Source organism: Lolium rigidum, chromosome 2, assembly GCF_022539505.1.
Source record: "Lolium rigidum isolate FL_2022 chromosome 2, APGP_CSIRO_Lrig_0.1, whole genome shotgun sequence".
NCBI lineage: Eukaryota > Viridiplantae > Streptophyta > Magnoliopsida > Poales > Poaceae > Lolium > Lolium rigidum.
The window spans coordinates 169,922,301-169,944,183 of NC_061509.1; the positions used below are offsets into that span (position 1 = coordinate 169,922,301).

Below are 21,883 nucleotides of genomic sequence, written 5' to 3' on the forward strand. Positions count from 1 at the left end.
TGTGCAGCTCTGAAAACATAGCAAAGGGACATTTATTCAGTAAAAAAGTGGGTCAAAACAACACATCCATGGTATTCTTGGATTGGCGAAATGGTTTTGGGAAACCAGAATTATGTGAATCATTTTTTTTTATTCCAGTGTTTGACCTATCGACTATTTTGCCCAAGAACAAATCCAGACTGGACTCTTAGCCCTCCTAAGCGTCCAGTTGTAGTATGTATAAAGATATAAAAGATCTACCATCAGGAAAATTGATCAAATACAAAATCTACTTTTGAGCATAAGGCATAGGGTGCGGACAACTTCTCAGCATTTGTCAAAATTGCATCTCTTCTAGTTCTTACCCCGAGAAAAGGCCCTATTGCTGAAGCTTCAGAACAGGAAAAGCAATAACATCCCTTATGCTGGCAGAGTTTGTCAACAGCATTACTAACCGGTCGATGCCAAGGCCCTGAAAGTTCAAAATGATTCCACACAAATTAGTTCGCACAAACCACATAATTTAAAAATGATTAACAAATGGTTCAGTGAAAACTTGTCTGTGAGAGAGACAAAGGAAATTGCAGACAATTCTAAGGATCGTACCATTCCAGAAGCAGGTGGCATTCCATATTCCAAAGAAGTCAGGAAATCTTCATCCAAGGAAACTTCGTACGAATACTCATCATCATCATCCCCCTTACCCTCGGCAGATTTAACCTTCTTACCCATTGCGGCACGTTTAGCATTGTGCTGTTTTATTTGATTTTCAAAACGACTCCTCTGCAACAGAAAATGAAGTTATTGTTACAATCAAGAACAGTGACACTGGATCTTTCACCTAGTGAAACGACTTTATACACAATTGAAGACATGGATGTACAGCAATTAGTTACACCAAACATGCCTTGTCATTCTGGGGTCAGGGACCCACATTTTTCATGTAATGTCCACAAGCCCTCCTTAGGTGTAATATGGCGATGCCCTTTGCATGTTAACCAGCACTCTTAGTTCGGACTATGGCATCAAATTTCATAAACCATCCTAGTAAGGCCAAAACAACTAGTAATAGGATCATACGTCACATACCAACACATTGATTTTCATTGCAAATCAAGTATTTTCAGGACTGCTCTTCTAATGAACTTGAACAACAGTATAATTGGAATTTTGCAATACCTACAGGCTTTTTACATTACTCAAACTTGCTATATCAGTGTATATTTCTGGAACCTGTCTAGTGAAATGGTGCAAGTAGATTACAGTGTTTACAGTTAATCAACATGGACCAGAACTTGTAGATTTTCTAGCAACCTTTGTCATATGCATATGTACTGTTTACGCCAACGTAAAGCGGATCTTCACAAAGAAAATGTGATAACATTAGCACTTTGACATGCATTAAGATAACAAACAAATTTGCACCTGATCAATCGGGTCTGTGAGCTCAGAAAACGCATTTCCAATTTCACGGCCACATATGAAAAGTTCAAATCGTTCAGTAAGACCAGCATGCCTACAAGAAGAGAAATATCGATTATGATTATTACAGTTGATAGCAACCCAAACTCAATTCTGTCCAGATCATCAAAATACACAATGTGAATAATTGGCATAAAAAGGTCCTTGTATCCAGATTAGTGTGTAGGCTATGCACATGTGCAAGGAAACTAATTGGTACCTTCACAACAGTAGCGTGACCTGTAAATACTGTGGCCTTTAGCATGGATCGCATCAACACAGCTTATTCATTTATATGGATGGGCCAGCAGGTTTGGTGGATCCAAGTGAAGTCAATGCAAAATTCACATGACCTATTGCAGCTGTAACTTGAAAGGGTATGCTTGAACAGAACTCTATGCACTCGCTCGTTTTCACAACATTGATCCCCAGTTTGATGGTTTTATGTTGGGAGTACCGACAGATTCCTGACTAGCACAACACATCCCCATTATCCCGTTATGTTTTCTGACGCATCTGATATTTACACTTGTTTTTATTACATTTAAAACTTGTGAAACCTTGAAGGGCTCAGGGCCTTGGTGTAGAAAAGGTAACAGGTTGAGATATTGGTACTCAAACCAGGTTTAACCACTGCCTGCTTTGCGAATTTGAAAAATATCACTGCAAAAAAATTGGAAAACAGCCACTGCCAACACTTGGGTACTTCAATACATACCATTGTGGCAGTGGTATTTTTTGAATTAGGCATTTTTCGTAAGTCATTTTTTGCAGTGGCATTTCTCGATTACATGAAACTGGCAGTGACATATACTGAATTAACCATTGTGGGCAATGATTTTGGTTTCAGAACTGTATTATGTGCATGGTAGCATGTACTCCCTCCGTCCAATAATAAGTGTCTCTACTTTTTCTGCGTCTAGATACATCCGTATCTAGACAAAAATGATACACTTATTATAGGACGGAGGTAGCAATCTACTAATATCAGGGCAAAAACTGAACTTTGAAATATACTTAAACTTCATAATGGAACTTGTCCTATCTGTCAATTACATTACAAAAGGAATCAATGAATCATAAACGGATAATATTAGCGAAACAGAAAAAATTACTATACAAATAAAGCTTTTCCAAAGTATGTAGTGCAGTAATATTAACGAATATAAGCTAATTCCCTAAAGAGTAATTCTGAAACACGTAACATTTCAGCTTTGCTGAAAGAGAATTACCTCCGATGTGGTTTCGCTAATGGCGATATCTCAACTGGGTAGTCAAGAACAAATGTTGGTTGCACGAGAGTTGATTCAACAACAGTCTCAAAGACCTGGCATATGAATTACAATTGTATAATCAACGCTCAGTGGAATGTGATTAGCTCAATCAAACTACTTTAATCACTCAAATGAAGTAAGCACATGCCATATTACCATGAGTTGAATTTTTTGCAATATTGAACGGACATGTGTTCTTCTCAAATCAAAACTGGATATGTAATTCTAGTTAGATGCATATTCCTACTGGAAAAGGGAGACTTGCCCAAGAAATCATCATGTGCATAACACTTCGAGTTTTAGAAGGGATATTAGCTAATTTCAAATCCCTGAACATGCATCACAGAAGTCATTGCGCATAAAATAACACAAGTATATTCTATTAGCTAAATTTCCTAGATGTCATTTTTATTCAATCATCTGTAGACACTAGATTCTTAATGGATGGAATACTTCCGGAATATAGGAATCAAATACATACAGCTAACAGAAAGTTCAGTAGTTCACTTCACTTGACAGTAATTTGGTCTGCAGAATTATAATAATTCTTTATGTAACCTAGCAGTTGCTGCGCACTATTTCAGGTTTCATAAATTGTTGATCACAGGGCATGCTGCTGTCTTGCAGTAAGGGATAAAATCGAATCAACATCAAATTTACTAACAACGCCTGATGCAAAATGTAGCATATAGCTTTCTTTCCAACCAGAGCATAAAGCAGCTGTTGGATTCCTAAACTATCATCCCACTTTCTTTTTGTAGGCCTAAAAGACTCTGAAATCATGTTCTGGACCAACCCCTGGAAGTGACGGGTGACTAAAAGGGTCCTCAAAATGCTGAAGGTCTAAATTGGACTTGAACCCAAAATTAAGAAACAAATTAGGATGTCTTCCTTCAGAAAGTTCCAGTGCATCACGAGGGTAAATTTTTTAGGAAAGAAGGAAACAAAAGCTGGGGAATACCTCATTGAGAACATGTCCAACAGATGAACAAGCTTGCAAAGAAGTATTCTCATGGCTCTCTGTTTTGATCCCCAGCAGCCCTGTTGCGGCATTTTTAGCGGACTCGATATCTCCGAAGCTATTGAAGTCAACACCAGTTGCTTCTTCAACAAGACGATGCATGGTTTCCCTCCTCCATGGTCTTTCAAGAGAGATTTCAGTTCCCTGCTTAATAGAAAAACGTTGAGTGAAGGAAATAATACAGATAGAAGTATAAATGTGCTTTAGTTGTTGGTATGTGCAAGTTCGCATGTGCCCAGTGCCTATCTGTTTAGCATAATCTAGTTACAGCATCACTGATGGCAAGAATAATTGCCAATGAGTTCACAGATAAAAACGATAACAAAAAAGTAGTTATGTATTAAAGCAGTGATATAAACAACAAATGATGACATGATTTTGTTGTGATGCTTCTCCAGACAATACAAGTTCATTCACATAATGCAGCACAATATATTCTCTCATTACCTGGTAATCAACCTTAAGCTTTCCAAGAGTAGCCATAGCACATCGACTTACGATTTCTTCGGCCAAATTCATCATGCTTTCATAGTCTGAATATGCTTCGTACATCTAGCTTCCAAATATAAGGCAGTGAGTCAGGCATTATTCAAAGTAGCATATTCTGCAAGCAAAGGGGGGAAAAGAGAAAGGAACATGGAAAATGCAATGGTATAGATAAAATCATTAAGCTGCACGGTAGCTCCCACAAATAGAAAGGGAACACAGCAGCACTGAAGAAAACATATGACTGAGAGAAAAGGATCAATTATTTACTTCAATAGTGGTAAATTCAGGATTATGGCGAGTAGAGATGCCTTCATTCCGGAATATTCTTCCAATCTCGTAAACTTTCTCGAGCCCTCCGACCTGCATTTTATCAATGGTAAACTGGTAAGCAAATAAAAGTTTGGGCCAGGGCATGGCCCTTTGAAATTGTTGTTGGTTCCCCCTATCGGTGATGTTCTAACCAAAAGTCCATTAATGCAAATTTATTTTATCCAGTTACAGTCCGTACTTGTGTTTATAACCCCCTTAATTGCTTAGAAACAGATGAATAAAGGCATAAAGACCAGTTGTATGGTGCAAAGTTTCAAATTCGAGAATTGAAAATTGCTCTAAAAGTAATTTTCTTCATCATGCAACCCATGACTATTACATGAAACATATTGAGATAAATTTGATGTTAACAAAGTCGAGAAACATGCACATGAATAATCTAGGAAAGGAACTTACAAGCTTACAGATAAACAGTAATATTAACAATTTAACACGCTAAACTAAGATCAGCTTGACTTAACAAGCAAGTCAAGGCACATGTTAGATCTAATTCTTCTACAAATGAAATATAGTTACATGCTGCTTGCCGGCATGGGCGTACCCAGCAGGTGGGCCGAGGGGGCCGTGGACCACCCAGAACTTTTGAGAATTTTCTTTTACATACTACGGGTCGGACTGACTAGAACCTGGTCGAAATCTCTCTCCGTTTCTCGCAATGGCGGACCTATCGGGGGCGATCAGGGACGGCCACCCCTGGTCTCCCGGCTCGGAGCAGGGCATCCCACCTCAGCAGGTCTGCATCTCAGGCGGACGGCCGGCCGCCATTAACGAACAGACAAACAGCTTCGGTTTGTTTTCCCTTCCAAGCGGTACATGTTGAGGATGAGAAAGGACATTGGGCTGCAGTGCTACACATGTGGGCTCAAGTGAAAGGCCCATTCATATTTTTTAACTGTCCAAAGTCCAAACACATGCACCAGGCGCTGCCTCCTGGCTCCGTCGTGCCAATCGAAAAAATTCCCCACGCATTCCTTCCAAACTTTCAATCACACTGCTGAGAAAATGGTTCATCGATGTGTACAAAATATTTACTCTTCTAGACCTCATGTTCGTAAAAAAGTTACATGGCTTACAAATGGTTCACACTTAAAAAATTGTCTCATGCATTTAAAAAAAAAATTGTCTCATGGATGTTTACAAAATATTTACGTTTCAAAAAAATTATTTCATGACTAATAAAAAAGGGTTAATGTCTTGGAAAACTGTTTCTTTGAGAATTTCACTATAAATAGAGAATTCCACTCCTCGTCGTATTGGAACCATCCCCATTTGAAACAAAATGTATTGAGCTACAATGTTGTGAATCGATTGGGTATCAATATTAATCATTTGTTTTTTTTATCACACATGGGCTAGTGATTTTTGTTTTAAAGTGTGCCCACCCACCAATTTTTTTCTGCGTCCGCCACTGCTTGCCGGTAGTACATATACTCATTAAGATGGAAACAATTGCATTACAGCAAAGAATATTAACATAGAATAGTTCAAGGAAAGCTGAACTGCCAAAAATTAGAGGGAAAAAACTGCAGTGTAACCTCACCAGCATTCTTTTCAAATGTAGCTCCGTTGCAATCCTCAAGTAAAGATCCCTTTGAAGTGAGTTATGGTGAGTTATAAAAGGTCTTGCTTCAGCACCACCTGCTGCTCCCTAGAAAGAAAAAAAAGGTCAGAGAAGAAGACCCTAATAATGATCATAAGCCAAAAAAAATGTACAAGAAACAAGATTCTTAGCTAACCATAGATATTTTCTCTGTTTTGTTTGCTTTTTTGTAGGATGGTTCACTCTTCAGTTGCTTTTGTTAGGCTAGCTTTGTTGTTTTGTTTGCCTTTGTAAGCTTTGGCTCCTACTCAGCGGTCTTCTTCTAATACAAGACACTTATTTTGATGTGTGTTGAAAAACAAGATCTTTTCTTGGTATCTAGTGATACTGCTATTAGACTAGATTGTGTCATATAGGCTTAGCTACAATGATAGAATTGCTACAAAAACATACTGGACATTACATGAGCTATAGGTCGTTTTAGATCAGTCAAAGGTGAATATTTGGTAGATGTTATTTTTTTTACGTTGATAGTCCAGCCCAAAAATGTTTGATGTTTGGTTGGCAGCCACACTTTGCTAAGCAAAAGTTTGGCACTTTGGTATGTGTTTGGTTTTTGCCACACTTTATTATCCATATGACCCATCTGTCATTGAGTGACTTTTTGCCAACTTTTGCCACACTTTGTGGCGCCCAATTTCCAACCACACTTGCCAAAATGTGGCTGAGAACCAAAAGGACCATAACTACTACTACCTCCGTTCCATAATATAAGCCGTTTGGCAAACTATTTTAGTTTGTCAAAACGGCTTATATTATGGAACAGAGTGATAACTAGCACAGATTGACTCCGAGGGAGTAGTTTCTACCATGGAAAGCAACAATAATCCAGATAGGATCAAGCAGCGATGATCCTGACACAGGTGAGTGGGATCCTCCATACAAAAAGGTGATTGAAATCCAATATCCAGATGCATGAAGCTAGCTCACTATATAGGCAAGTGTATATGTTTTTCCAGTTCAAAAAATATAACAAACTATTCATGTTGGCCTTGTGAGGTAGGATTATTTCTTTGGTATATTAGCCCAATGCAGCTGGCAAAACCCTGAGGCATGTGTTGATCCAGGGAACGTTTAGATCACTAGTTCGTCTTGCTTGCCGCTAGATTAAACTAGTACATTTGAGAGTAGCTAATATATGCAAGGCAGCTCACTTCGTTAAATGGTTAGTAGCAAGAGGTTTTTATGCTTTCTTGCTCGCTTGGCAAAGCTGAATCGACTAGCCCTCATTGGCAATGTTCTACTAGCAGTTATACGCATCTTGCAGAGTAAAGGGAGATCTGTCTGTATTGCCGAACACTATCACTATGCAGGCAAAGTAGAATGGTTCTGTTGACATGTGGTATACTGTGGTTAGTGCCCATCACTTGCTAAGATCAAAAAAACGTTAAAGAGAAAAAAATTCTCTCATTTGTGAAGGTATACATGATTTTTTTATGTAAAAGAGTAAGTTTATGTTATGCATATCTGAGATAAAAGTTAGAGGGGTTCTAGGTGTTCTTGCACAACTGTATAACAGTTTTGCCAAGTTCAGATGTTGGGTAGAAGAAACCAATTGGAAGGCTTTGTCTTGTCTGAACTGTACAACAGACACAAAACAATATAAACCGTTGACATGGACAATATTACCCAGTTTAGACATGAAATTGTTTAAAACAGCATGATAGACAAAAAGAAGTGTTACAGCATCATGAACACAACCAAGTAAACTAAGTTTAAGAACATAACTGATGTGTTACCATAAGATAGTCTTCACCAAAAGGTTAACTAGATACAATTCAACACCTGGACTAAAGTTTGAGCAAATGGACCAGGTTCCGCCCCGCTAAAAAAATGGCCGCATACAATTGAACCCGGAAAAAACAAACCAGGGAATTCACCAGCTCAGTTTATTTAATCCACCAAAGAATACTTGGCTAGAGCGATACGGAGTAGATGCCACATCAATTTTCTACAAGAATAAGCTGCAGCATAAATTTAACCTAAATAGCCTCATAAATTGGCTCTTATCAGGGTAGATATCGAACATTGCATAGTGATTAACCATGCAGAGTAGTAATCTTCTCTTTCTTAATAGATGGCCCCATTTTGCTGGGCTCACAACGAGCCACGTCACTCGATTAACAATTTTCACCTCCCCCCGCATTGTTACCAGCCGTACTCCACGATTCTGCTTGCCAGACGAGACACCAGTACATGTCGCTAGCATTTCCTCCTGTAAAAAATTTCTTGGCCACCGTTCGTCTTCTCCGATGGTGCTCTCCGCCGCCGCCGTTACCTATGAATTCATGGCCATGAATCCTCCCAGTACGACCTGCCACAAATGCCCGTGAAACTGTCCCACGATACCCTTCATTCATCATCCATCATTGCCTTGCAAATACACAAAAACTTCTAGGTTGAATTGACCCGTCGCGGCCTCCGTGCTTATAAAGCTCCTCGTGGTTCCATGGACATCCAGTGCACCGCCTGATGGTATCTATCTCTGGTAGCGGTATCCATTCTGGTAGCTATCAGCTCGAGATTCCTTTTCTCCCTTTCTTTCGATCGAATACTGTTCGACGTATTGACTGCCCCGATTTGATTGGAATTTCATTTAAGTTTGCATAATTCAATCCCATTTTATCTAGCTGATTGCATCTGCGAACACACTGGATTGAAGCCCTTTAGGAAGGCGATGATATCATCCACCGGAGGTAACTATGTTTTGCAAACAAGAGCTGGAAAAACTATCAGCTCGAGATTCCCTGTCTCAGTTTCTTTTGATCGAAACCTGCTCGACGTATTGCCTGCCCCGATTTGATTGGAATTTCATTCAAGGTTGCAGAATTCTTATTGATTAATCCTTTTTGCTCTAGCTGATTGCATCTGCTAACACACTGGATTGAAGCCCCTTGAGGAAGGCAAGGCTATCAACCACTTGAGTGAGCTATGTTTTGCAAAGAAGATCTGGAGAAATTTACCTTGCAATACTGTAGAAATCTCATCTAACGTATGCTTTCATAATCCTCTTTATCACTGAACACATCTTCAGTTGTTCACTATTGTTGTCTACTAAATGCTTTTCTTAACGGTTGAATTATATGTATGATTGCAGAGCAGTCTTTCATAATCTTCTTTATCATGAAACCCAATAGTGTTATATTATAAAGCAAGATTTATTATTTCAATGTTGTTTAAATACTGAAATTTAAAAGGAGGATTGGTCACTCCTTATTTTTGTAGTTGCGAACCTGAATTAACTTGACGTGAGCACATTGCATTCTCACAAAGGAAGACACACGAGAGAGTGATTTTGCATGTGTAAAAGTTAGCAGCTTTTTGCTCTATCTTTTCTCTTCATATTCTGAAGGATTACAACAAAGAACGTTGAGATAAAAACGCTTGAGTAAGTTTGTTGGACATGATATCCTGCTCGATCTGCTACCGAACTGCTCAATACACTACTTGGTCGTTGCATGGACTAAGCACACCTTACCACTGATGTTATTCTGAACAGAGAACTGAACACTACAAAACAACCTAACAGCCTATTTAGATACAGGTTTGGAAGAAGCAAAGTTAACAGTTTTGCCGACCTCTGTGTTCGCACTATGATGGAAGTACATTCCATTTGATTTTGTTTCAATCTATGATGAAAACTTTTGTGGTTGTGCTTCAGATTCCAAAGTTCCAATATATGAATGTAAGCCATCAGTCTTCTTTTAATTGTTGTTACAAACTGCACTCCTTTGATTGCTCTAGAGCTACTTCAGATCTGCACCTTTTATCTATGTTTATCTTTGCAGAATTGGCAATATCTTCTTATATCACTTTATTTTCATAGCTTTTGTACACCACTTACACGCTATTGTCTTTGAACATTGAGTTGAAAAGAATGGAACAAAAGCATAATCTGCTACAGAATGCCAAGTTCAATCATTGAACTGATGTTGATCAGCGTGGAAATATTCAGAGCTTTCTCTCTTGATTGCTCTTTACTTATAATGTCCAACATTATATTTCCTCGGGTCATTTTTGTGCAGATTGTAAAAAACTTTAGACAATCAATTACATACAAAATTTATCGATATAAGGAAAATCTGAACTTGCAGCAACACTTGAACTTGCAATGTCGTGCTTTTCTCAATTCACAGTTAAATCATGTGATGCGTCTTTCACATTTGATGATTGTGTTGTACCCCTGTCACTTCTATCCAGTAATATTATTCATGAGTTTTTTTTAAGGCGTCCAAGGCATTATCATTGGATACAAGCTCCATTATGTCAAGGGTATTATTCCTGAGTTTTTATCATTGCAAACTTAAGTATTATTGTTATATGACATCAAGCTATAGTTTTATATGTATTTGGACTATATATTCTTACCGTACCACCCAGTCGTACATCATCCATCTTATTGAAATTATTTTGTGTTTGCATAGAGAAGACGTGGTTAGCAATTATGTTCAACTTAAAACTATTTGTTTTTCTAATATACCCATACTTTGTTCATACAAATTCCCGCAGCAACGCGCGGGGTATCATCTAGTTTAAAGAATATGCAGAAACCAAACCTGTAGAACTGGTGTTTCAACTTCAATGAAACCGAATGATTCCATGGTCTTGCGGATTTCAGAAACAACCTATGAAAAATTAAAATAGCTAAGATAAATATAAAAGGTAGGTTAATTAAATGATAGATGTCTGCCCATCAATATCCATCATATTGTGTACTTTTGGATTAACTAAGGATGGTACAGTTGCAGAATTCTCTGTACCACAATCTCCACCTGTGTTGCTAATAAAAACATGTTTCTATGTACCACATAAGATTTGATATCAATAAAAGTTGGCAAATTAAATTCAAGATCCAGTTTAATTTGATATAAGAGTGGCAAAAATCTGGTCACTTCGACTGAATTTGAACTGTGATTAATCTGCTGCTAAATTTTTGGCAAGATTCCATTTACACTGGCCTCATTTTCCAGCCTTCTTGGCCAAAACATGGGTGACCACGTTCATGAACAAGCTTTGTCTGGCAGACCTTTGGTATGCAAATTTGTGTGCAAAAAATGTGATTTAAATCTCCTTGTTTATCCCTAGCTAATTAACAGAATTGGTTCCGAAGAAACGACAAAGGCAATCCAGTTAGTAGTCTAGTAGATGTAGTAAATACCTTTGCTCTTGTTCGGAACACATCAGCAACCTCAGGATTTGCAATCATGTCGATGTATCTGTCATTAGGTACAAGCAACACATAAGATGAGTTGAACTTTAGAGCATAAGAATAATAGTTGACATAGATAAAAATAACATACAAAGACATAATAACAAGATAAGTAAATCACATTTTAATCAAGTACAATTAAGTGACATTACATCTGGAATACTAGGATCTAATTTTAGTTTAAATCACAAGCATCAGTGCGGCAGGGCAGACAACTGTAAGTAACATACTCCCTAAATCAAAATTTCTTAAGTTTGACGAAGTTTATAGACAAATTATGTAAACATCTGCAATATCGAAACCATATCAAAAGATACATCAACATCAACAACAACAACAACAACTTTCAGTCCCAAACAAGTTGGGGTAGGCTAGAGTTGAAACCCATAAGATCTCGAAGCCAAGTCATGGTTCCGGAACGTGGATAGCTAACTTCCACGCACCCCTGTCCATGGCTAAATCTTTGTCGATATTCCAAACCTTCAGGTCTCTCTTAACGGACTCCTCCCATGTCAAGTTTGGTCTACCACGACCCCTCTTAACATTCTCAGCACGCTTTATCCGTCCGCTATGCACTGGCGCTTCCGGAGGCCTCCGTTGGATATGTCCAAACCATCTGAGATGATGTTGGACCAGCTTCTCTTCAATCGGTGCTACCCCAACTCTCTCCCGTATATCGTCATTCCGTACCCGATCCTTTCTTGTGTGGCCACATATCCATCTCAACATGCGCATCTCTGCTACACTTAACTGTTGGATATGTCGTCTCTTCGTTGGCCAACACTCCGCGCCATACAACATCACAGGTCGGATAGCTGTCCTATAAAACCAGCCTTTTAACTTTTGTGGCACTCTCTTGTCACAGAGTACGCCAGAAGCTTGGCGCCACTTCATCCAACCAGCCTTGATTCGGTGGCCCACATCTTCATCGATATCGCCATCCTTCTGCAACATGGACCCCAAATATCGAAAAGTGTCTCTCCGGTACCACCTGCCCATCAAGGCTAACCTCTCCCTCCTCGGGCCTAGTAGAACTGAACCTGCACCTCATGTATTCAGTTTTAGTTCTACTAAGCCTAAAACCTTTCGATTCTAGAGTTCGCCTCCACAACTCAACTTTCTATTAACCCCCGTTCGGCTATCATCGACTAGCACCACATCATCCGCAAAGAGCATACACCATGGGATATCTCCTTGTATATCCCTTGTGACCTCATCCATCACCAAATCAAAAAGATAAGGGCTCAAAGCTGACCCTTGGTGTAGCCCTATTCTAATTGGAAAGTCATCAGTGTCGCCATCACTTGTTCGAACACTTGTCACAACATTATCATACATATCCTTGATGAGGGTAATGTACTTTATTGGGACTTTGTGTTTCTCCAAGGTCCACCACATGACATTCCGAGGTATCTTATCATAGGCCTTCTCCAAATCAATGAACACCATATGAAGGTCCTTCCTTTGCTCCATGTATCTCCCCATCAGCTGTCGTACCAAGAAGATGGCTTCCATGGTAGACCTCCCAGGCATGAAACCAAATTGATTTTTGGTCACGCTTGTCAACCTTCTTAAGCGGTGCTCAATGACTCTCTCCCATAGCTTCATAATATGGCTCATCAGCTTGATTCCACGGTAATTAGTACAACTTTGAACATCCCCCTTGTTCTTGAAGATTGGTACTAAAATACTCCGCCTCCATTCTTCGGGCATCTTGTTTGACCGAAAAATGAGGTTGAAAAGCTTAGTTAGCCATACTATCGCTACGTCTCCAAGGCCTCTCCACGCCTCGATGGGGATACCATCAGGACCCATCGCCTTGCCTCCTTTCATCCTCCTTAACGCCTCCTTAACCTCAGACTCCTGGATACGTCGCACAAAGCACATGCTGGTATCATCAAAGGAGTCGTCTAGCTCAATGGTAGAGCTCTCAACCTCTCCATTGTAAAGGTTGTCAAAGTACTCCCGCCATCTACGCTTGATCGCCTCATCCTTCACAAGAAGTTGATCCTCTCCGTCCTTGATGCATTTGACTTCGTTGACATCCCTCCTTGGAGAAAAATCATCACATTTACGATTCACCAGACACTACTGCTAACTGAAATATGAATGCTGAGGACATGATTCTCCAATAAAAATAAAAATTCCAAACAAAATACATTAACATCTAAACCCATTGATAGTTGTCCCAATGGTTGTATGAAGATGGCACATAGCGCAGTAATTCAGTGGGTAATATTCAGAAACAGAAGAACATATATGGTTAAAGTAAATGTGAAGAAAGACAATAGCTAACCTTTGGCGATACCGCTTATCCACATCTGTTAATCCATGATACTTATCCGGTAGTGGGAGTAAAGATTTTGTAAGGATTTCAAAACAGTTGACATAAACAGATAGTTCCCCTGCGATGAAATAGACCATGTCAAATAAGAGTGCAGATTGACAAATGACAACAGAACTATAGTGAATATTCAGTTAGTAGTATTGACATGTAAGCTAGTTTACTAGTTCCTCAAAAAAACGAATTGGAATCAGTAAACATGTATATCAAGTGGCATGAACTGAACTTGCATACCTCATATTATAATATTTATATTTACAATATATAAACTTTAGTCATTTACAAAGACTTTGAGCCACTCTAATACTCAACCAGACATCCAGATCTACTGCCCCAGGACCTTGATAATTTTGCAGCATTCTACTAAGCGCCTCATTTTTTTCTTTCTTTCTTTACATCCGTCACCCAGTTGTATTTTCTAGAACAGAGATGTGGGTTGGTTGCATAGTTCAAATCCAAAAGGAGAATAACTATATGGCTATCAAAACAAAAATAAGTCACCTGATTTTACATAAAAGTGGATAATTATTTAACAGGAAAAACTTAGCAGTTGGAAATATGCTATACATTGAGATTTCAAATACAATTGTTTGGATGGCCAATTTCACAATGAGATGACTCTCAGAAAATAACCTACTACATATCCATATAAGCAAGTGGTTTTCTGACGGAAACATAGAAACAATGTTATGTTATACTGCAAACTGACACTGCATTCATGACTTATATGAAACAAAAGCTGTGTGCAATTTAAGGATTGGGAATGTGCATGGCGCCTATTCCTGCATGTCACTTTACTTAGAAAATTTAGGTTTGGTATTATTCAACTCAATGGACTGAGATTTGACTCATTCTCAGCCAGCTAACAATTAGCAAATCCCAAATACAATCGACAATATTCATGCATCAGTAAGAGAATTATTAATACTAAACCTTTTTCTGTCTTCTTTATGGACCCACTTGCACCTAAGATATCACCAATATCAATAAATGCCTTCAGTTGCTCAAACTGCTCCTCCGTAAGGCTTTCTTTCTCACAGTAAAGCTATCAATTGCCAAAAGGAACATTTAAAAAACATATATATAAGGAACAAAATATCTTGAAAAATTAAGATAAAGACAAATTTAATAGCTACCAGTCACAAGAAAAGTTAATGCAAATTGCAGCACATGATCTACCACATTTCATTTTTTTTAGGAATAATCCGAAATCTGATTGGCAGGAATGTTAGTGCATGCGCACCCTTAACTAGTTCTGATGTGAGATGGTTCCACACTGAGCTGTATGTGATTATTAGTGTTAGGTGTGATCTTAAGCTGACTACAAAGCAAACTCATATTGACAAGTTAGTGATAGAAAATGAACTGGATGGTGAAAACCACTTTGAATCGATCAATCCTAAGCTGGATTATAATATGCTCTGATTTGAATACGCATCAGATGTTCATTGTGGAAAGAATCAACCAGCTTTCATTGTGAGCACAAGAAGGTTCGGCAAAGAGTTCCCATATGAAAAACCAATGGTATTTATGTCCTCAAGAAATAAGTCTAGGCAATTCTTCAATAAATCCTTGTGACAAATCTTTAAAAATATTCATATGTACAAAATGGCCAGTTCCAAATGCAATCTCAGGCACAAAAATATACTGCTACCAGGGAAATATAAGCCGAGAAGCAATTTATCAAGTGGTAATTATTTAATTTGTGTCTGATTCACACGATTAATTCGGCTGGCAATAGATGGCAAATCATTTGAAGATTCGAACCTGGATAGTCCCGGAATCATCCCTTACGGTCATGAAAACAAGCTTTCCAAATGCTCTTCGGGCAACGATCCTCCCAGCAATGGAAACTGCCGCCTCTGTGCAGACTTGGCCATCCTCGAGATGAGCGTACGTCTCCTGGAGCTCCTTGGTCGTGTGAGTCCTGTCCCACTTGTACGCGTACGGCTCGTAACCCTTCTCTCTTAGCTCCTCGACCTAGCAACCAACAAGCTACTGAATTCGGGCAGATTCGCGGCAGTATGGACCACAGATTGGGGGAGCAGAATGTACAGGCACAGCAAGCTGCTGCGGACGAAGAGCTGACCTTTTTCAGGCGAATGGCGCGGATAGAGTCGCGGTCGGAGGTGGAGGATGAGGAGGCGCTACGGCGGCGGCGGTCCTGCGGCGGCTTCGTGGTGGCGGCAGCGGCCGGGGAGCAGCAGCGGATGTGGAGACGGTGGGCCCTCCCGGCCGTGGCGGTGGAGGAGGCGGCGGCGGCGCGGGAGACCGCGAAGCCGAGGAGATTGGAGGAAGCCCTCCATACCCGCAGCGCCTCCATTCGTCGCGTATACGGGGATGCGCTGGTTATCTTCCAATTTTGATGCTTTTTGTTTGTTTTGGATTTTTGAGGAAGGCTGTATCTGTAATCCCCTTGGAACCCATCTTCTCTTTCTTTCTTTTTCCATTTCTCTCTTCTAATTAATTTTATTACTACTTCGTGTAAATTATTTTAGCAAACCCTCTCATCCTGGACACTATGGAACAAAGAATAAGACCTGTTAGAGACTTTAAATTTGAAAAACTAATTAGAAGATGATTTTCTTGGTAGAGTAGCTAGAGCTTGGCAGAAACCAGTAAGAGCTACTGATAGTCTTGGCATAATTCAGATAAAACTGAAAAATGTCAAAAATGATCTGAAAGGATGGGGTGCAAATCTGAGAGGGAGAGACATCAAGAGGAAGAAAGAGATTAGCGAGGCCTTGGAATTGCAAGAAGAAGATCATCCTCTAGATGCAACTCAGATAAGAAGGAGGGCTCAAATTCAAAAGGAACTTTTGTCCATAGTTGACATAGAAGAAAACTACTTGCACCAAAGATCAAGAGAAAAATGGCTGCTGCAAGGAAATAGTAACACCTCTTTCTTTCATAGAATTTCCAATGGTTGCAAAAGAAAAAGAAATATTTTCTCCTTCAAAGATGGGGAAAAAATTATTCAGGGTATTCCAAATTTGCTAGATCATGCCTCTGTCGTCTATAAAGATCTCTTTGGGCCTGTTGTTGACTCTGGGATCAGGCTTGACAATAATATTTGGTCCCTTGAGGAAAAAATGGATGACCTAGACAGGGAGGTGATGGATAGAGAGTTCATTGAAGAGGAAATAAAAAAAAACACTATTGATCTGATGGAAAATAACAAAGCAGCTGGTCCTGATGGCATCCCTGCTGAATTTTATAAAGAGTGTTGGGAGATAATTAAGGCAGGCATGATGGCAGCTTTTAAGGATTTCCACAGTCATAGAATTGACCTAAAGAGGATAAACTATGGCATTATTACCTTAGTGCCAAAAGGGCCTAAAGTAGATAAAATACATAAATACATACCAATTTGCTTACTGCAAGTTTTGTTTAAGATTTTCACTAAAGCTCTAACAATCAGAGATGTGCCAGTCATGAACAAAATCATTCATCAATGTCATACTGCTTTTATTAAAGGCAGATACATTACTGATGGAGTAGCTCTACTCCAGGAAGTTCTAAGGGAAGCAAAATTCAAAAAGCAGCAAGGGGTTATCCTAAAAATTGATTTTGAGAAGGCATATGATAAGGTTAATTGGAATTTCCTTTTTGATTGTTGTAAGCAGAAAGGTTTCAGTGACAACTAGATGATCTGGATCAAGAAAGCGGTAACTGATGGGACACTTAGTGTCAAAGTCAATGACAAGATAGGAGCATACTTTGGCAGTCATAAGGGTGTTAGACAGGGGGCCCCTTTGTTCTTTTTCTGTTCAGTATGGCAGCCAACAGTCTTGCAAAAATAATTTATATTGCTCACTAGAATGACTTGTTGGTGGGCCTAGCTGACAACATTGTTCCAAAAAGGGTTGCTATGCTCCAGTATGCAGATGGCACCATCTTACTGACCCAAGCAAATATGGAGCAGGTCATAAATCTCAAAATTCTTCTGTATCTTTTTGAAGCTATGTCTGGTTTAAAGATAAATTTTGATAAGAGTGAGATAATGATGATTTTGCCAGATGACAATAAAATGCAGTGCTACTCTGAGCTCTTCAACTGTCAGGGAGGAAAATGGCCAATAAAATACTTAGGTACACCCATTTCTGCAAGAAGACCTACTGTTGCTGAGATGGGATTCCTAGGTGAAAAGATAAAGAAGAAAATGTGTGGTTGGGTAGGAAAAAATATGTCCATTGGTGTTAAAATGATCAAGATAGCTGCCTGTCTATCCAACACTGGAGTATATCAAATGTCCATGAGACTCTTACACAAAGCTACAATAGAAGAAATGGATAAACCCACCAGATCTTTCTTCTGGGCTGGTAGTGCTGATAAAAGGAAATACCATTTTGTGAAATGGAAATGGATATGTAAGCCAAAGGGAAAAAAGGTGGTTTGGGCTTGAAAGATCTCACCAAATTCAATGTCAGCCTCATGTGTAAGTGGTGGTGGAAGATTGAGTCTAATAATGGTCCTTGGCAGCAATTCATGAACAAAAAATACCTAAGAGATGCTGGTATTTTCTACTCAAAGAGAAAACCAGGTGACTCCCCTTTATGGACAGATATGCAGAAGGTAAAATCAATATATCTTAGTGGCAGGAGGATGCATGTAGGAGATGGAAAATTGACAAGCTTCAGGCATGATGCATGGCGTAGTCTTCATCCTTTAAAAGAAAACTTCCCTGACATTTTTAGTATCTGCAATGAGCAAAGTATGAATGTAGCAGAGGCTGCTGCCCTTGGGTGGAATCTCTCTTTTAGGAGATACTTATCACCAGATCTAACTATCCAGGTGCATGGACTGCTGAACATTGTGAGACAAACAGTTCTATCACAGGAAAATGATAGAACCTTCTGGAAATGGTCAAAAAATGGAATTTTTCTATCAAATCTACATATAATCATCTCTGCAGAAATGGCGTAGACAGATCCTTCAGACACTTGTGGAAAATCAAGATTCCTTTGAAAATTAAGATATGGTTGTGGCTTATCTGGCACAATGCTATTGCAACTAAAGATAATCTGCTGAAGAGGAACTGGTCTGGGAGTGCATCTTGTCAATTCTGCCGTGAAAATGGAACTATATCTAATCTCTTCTTTGAGTGTGTAGCAGCAAAATTTGTCTGGATCACAGTTGCATGATTGATTGGTGCCGCTGATAGACCTGGAAATTTTACCCAGTTCTTTTGGTGGTTTCCCCAACTAGTTCCAGCAAGTAGAAATGTGCAGATTGCTGGACTAGCTGCAATATGTTGGGCAATTTGGAAACTAAGAAGTAGAGCTTGCTTTGAAAATAAACTCATCAAATCTCCGAGTGAACTAATCAGTTTTGCTGCTATGTTTATGAACTATTGGGCAGGTCTTCACAACTCTCCTGATGCAGAAAACATCAGAGTTGGCGCTGCCAGTTTGCTTCAGCTTGCTGCGGGTACTTCTGCTCCCCCTCCTCCACCATCTGATGAACAACCTGGAGAGATTATTCACCTGGCAGATGCGACAACGGATGATCCTGCTAGAGATGATATGGAGACTGACGAATGATCTGTTGTCTGGTTGGCTTCTTCTGTTCGAAGATGTTGCTGTTGATAATCCTTCCACTGGCGCTAGTGTTTTTGGTCAAGACTGTTTCCAGAAAATTTCGATAGTATGTTGGCTGTTTGTGCTAGTGATCTGGCTGGTAGCCAGGTGTGGTTCCGTTTTGGCTATCGGGTTGAAAAACTGCTTCACTTTGTAATAGGGCTTTCCCCTCTGTTTAAACGCTAGCAATCGGTGGCGATCCCCCCTCCTGCTTTTTTCCTGTTTTTTAGCCTCCTAGCCATTTCTCTGGAATCGTACTTGGTTGTATGCTGTTTTCCGTTATCATCATGGTAATGAAAATTGACCTAGTCGGGGTCGCTTGGAAAAAAAACTTTAGTGTGCTAAAACCGAAAACGTCATTCTGAACCCGAGCTCAGATGAGCTCGTTGAGATCGGCAGTATCGCTCTGTATGCTGGTTTGTATGCCTATATTTTAATCGAACGTCTGCTGTTCCATGGCCCAGCTCACCGTTAGCAATGTTCAGAACAGAAATGGGCTTCCGTAACTGGCCCAGAATTAGGTTGACGGAAGGTACCGCTCGGAGTAGATTATGTTCCTTAGGTACACACATATATGTCATTTGTTCTAGAAGCCATCCGTTGCTAACCTAAACCAGCACATGTCGGCTCTCATCCTTCTCCCACAAGGCTTCTCCCAATTTCTTTTCCCCATCTCGGATTCTACCTCATCTCGTGTTCACGTGTTCATCCCGCTATTGTGTGTCATGCATGAAGCTTCACTATATACCCACCCCGAATGTATGCGAATATCACTCTTACAGTACTTGTTTGCATCACATAGAAGAAAACATTGCGTTAATTACATGTATGTGTGTCTTCCCATAAAATGCATGCATTTCAACTTATCACATTTCTTGCCCTAACTGCCGAACCCAAACATCTCGTGCTACAACCATTACAACAATTGTGCTAGGCATATGCATTATAGAACATTTATGTGGAAAATCTCAGTAAAATAACAGGCCACAACACAAAGGATAACACCATCACATAGGGTTCGATAATAAAACATTAGTAGTGCAATACAACACACAAAGGTTCAAATAACACAAGTCTTTTTGAAATAGGTTCCCGCGAAATCTCATAGACACAAACATGCCATTCTCATGACGAATGACTGAGTTTGAATGAATCTCCTCGGCAGCCAGAAGGCAAACTAGTTACCATCCTTTCTTTTTCCAGATCCACATATCAAGTTCAAACCAGCAGATCATCGACGAAGTCTGGGAGACCCCCTTCATTCTCGTCCATGCTCGCTACCTGCAGCGTTGTAGACTGACAGAGGAAACTGAGAGTGCTATGCAGATGTAGCAAAAACAAATAGAATTAAGGAGATTTTTCTTAGCATGTTTCATTATCCAGTTGAATTTTCTGCCACAGTTCTAACCTCAGTCAGGTTGTACCGCACTACCGCAGACCCTCTCCTGTATATTTCCTGACATAGTGCACAACATAAAATGGACTATCTTCCCTGCAAAAATAGCAAACAATATGTCACATGCAAGTGGGGATGAAGCAGGGCTGCACTTTAATTATGCGTTGTTTCTACACCAACCTGTCACAGTTTGGGTGCATATCCAGGTTGTATTCGAAGTTCTACAGGCCGCCCGGCACTTACTAGTCATTGAAAACTGCATTTAAGCATTTCCTCAAGTTCTTCACAATTCTGACTGCCAGCACTTCATGTTTACGCTTCAGGTCGATCAGCGGAGAACTCGACTCTGTTGGGTCCATGATGAGGACATGCTTCTCATCGGTGTCCACCACATATAGGCTGTAGCTATCCTGGTGGTAGAACGGGAGCATCAGCTGCAAAAAAGGACCAGGTTTTAATTCCGATGTCATAAGGTTCCATCAAGAAAATGTAATTATATCAAATAGCTCAACTAACAGTTTTCACCATGTAACATACCTTCTTCACCCATTGCAACTTGTACCCAAGATGCTCGAAAGTCATCATCCTCTTGATGAATTCACCCGTGTGTTGTGCTAGGCATTACTTTCTTTATGGCGACCTCCATGCCTCTGCACTGATCTGCATTTCAGAGTTCCATAAGAAATCATCACAACATATGTCAACATCATTTTCCATTGGCAAAAACATTTTCACATTTATAATCCACTTTGGGTATAAAAAAAACCCTGCCAGGATTGTCCGCGGAGCACGACCTCCCATCATGGCTATAAATTCTGTGAATACCCACTCGAAGCTCTCGACCTGCTCATCCCTAACCATTACACCAGCTAATATGATACTCTGGAAGTGATTATTAACCCTGACGAACAAACCAAATGGCATGTCATACAAATTCGTTTTGTATGTTGTGTCGAAGGTCAGTACATCACCAAAATATTTGTATTGTGCACTGCCACTGCTAGTCGCCCACATGAGGTTCTTGATGCGGCTTTCGCCGAAACGTGAACTAAGGATCTTTCGTTGCCATCTCGAAAAACACTTGAATAGTTTTGTGTACGACATCGTCAGTCCGATCACGACTTATCTTACCACACACTGGTTTTAGTGATTTCTTTATGAAAGGAACATTCTCCATACCCCCGAAGAAACTACCCACTAT

At 39.7% G+C, this 21,883-nt stretch overlaps 1 protein-coding gene across 1 annotated transcript; it reads right to left on the reverse strand.

Annotated features, from left to right (window-relative positions):
• Window positions 1-94: 94 nt before the first annotated feature.
• LOC124692585 (lysine--tRNA ligase, chloroplastic/mitochondrial-like) lies at window positions 95-16,056 on the reverse strand. The gene is made up of 14 exons (XM_047225983.1): window positions 15,797-16,056; window positions 15,475-15,687; window positions 14,641-14,752; window positions 13,660-13,768; window positions 11,313-11,370; window positions 10,711-10,779; window positions 6,095-6,202; window positions 4,492-4,584; window positions 4,183-4,287; window positions 3,676-3,879; window positions 2,673-2,767; window positions 1,405-1,495; window positions 586-762; window positions 95-451 (listed from the first exon to the last, which is right to left on the reverse strand). The coding sequence occupies exons 1-14, from the start codon at window positions 16,028-16,030 to the stop codon at window positions 359-361; spliced, it is 1,761 nt and encodes a 586-aa protein (XP_047081939.1). The 5' UTR covers window positions 16,031-16,056; the 3' UTR covers window positions 95-358.
• Between the last annotated feature and the right edge of the window lie 5,827 nt (window positions 16,057-21,883).

Coding starts and splice junctions, on each gene's coding strand:
- LOC124692585 (XM_047225983.1), bottom strand. CDS start 16,030: ATGGAGGCGCTGCGGGTATGGAGGGCTTCCTCCAATCTCCTCGGCTTC. Junction 6,203..10,710: donor TTGAAACACCAGTTCTACAG/GTTTGGTTTCTG, acceptor TTTTCTTTCTAG/GGAGCAGCAGGTGGTGCTGA. Junction 763..1,404: donor TCACAGACCCGATTGATCAG/GTGCAAATTTGT, acceptor TTTCTGTTGCAG/AGGAGTCGTTTTGAAAATCA.